The 503-nt window shown below is 52.7% G+C and overlaps 1 protein-coding gene across 1 annotated transcript in view; it reads right to left on the bottom strand.

Annotated features, from left to right (window-relative positions):
• The window catches only part of MXI1 (MAX interactor 1, dimerization protein), a gene marked incomplete at its 5' end in the record, with an annotated part of 5097 nt that extends 4945 nt beyond the window's left edge, over nt 1-152 (bottom strand). The window contains 2 exon segments of the mRNA XM_006039458.3: nt 1-2; nt 5-152. The exon segment at nt 1-2 is cut by the window's left edge and continues 54 nt beyond it. Of these exon segments, the coding sequence (XP_006039520.2) occupies nt 1-2; nt 5-152 (150 nt within the window).
• Between the last annotated feature and the right edge of the window lie 351 nt (nt 153-503).

Raw genomic sequence — 503 nt, 5'->3', positions numbered from 1 at the left:
TCTGGTCCTAGTGGTATCAGAACTTTTAAGCGCTCTAAACACAGGCGGAGGTGAGCTCGCCTGCGGGGGGGAGAGAGAGGGGTTAGCGCAGCATGGCTACACGGGGACACAGACTCACCCCTCTTCCCTCCAGCTTCCCCAGACGCTTCCTTCTACACGCATCCCTGTTTCCAGCGGGGTCCTGAAACAGCCTTGCGCTGAGTCATTGAAACATTTATACTGCAAACACCAGCTGCTCGGCAGCAAGCACCAGTTATTTCTTGCCCTCTGCTCTGATAATCTCTCTCAGCTGGATGCGCTCTAGGAAGGGGCAGTGCTCTGAGCAACCCCCTCAGTTCACCTCTCAAGTGGGCAGAGCCCCAGATCAAAGTGCCTGCAAATGTCCAATGCCAAGGCAGCAAGGATCTTTGGGTAAATCCAGTATCTTTTATTAGACCAACTCAAGTAGTTGGAAAAATTCTTCTTTGCAAGCATTCGGGTACAAACACCCTTCGTCAGGCTGC

The sequence above is a fragment of the Alligator sinensis genome, unplaced genomic scaffold, assembly GCF_000455745.1.
Source record: "Alligator sinensis unplaced genomic scaffold, ASM45574v1 scaffold559_2, whole genome shotgun sequence".
In the NCBI taxonomy this organism is placed as follows: Eukaryota; Metazoa; Chordata; order Crocodylia; family Alligatoridae; genus Alligator; species Alligator sinensis.
This window is presented reverse-complemented; position numbering and strand designations above follow the sequence as displayed.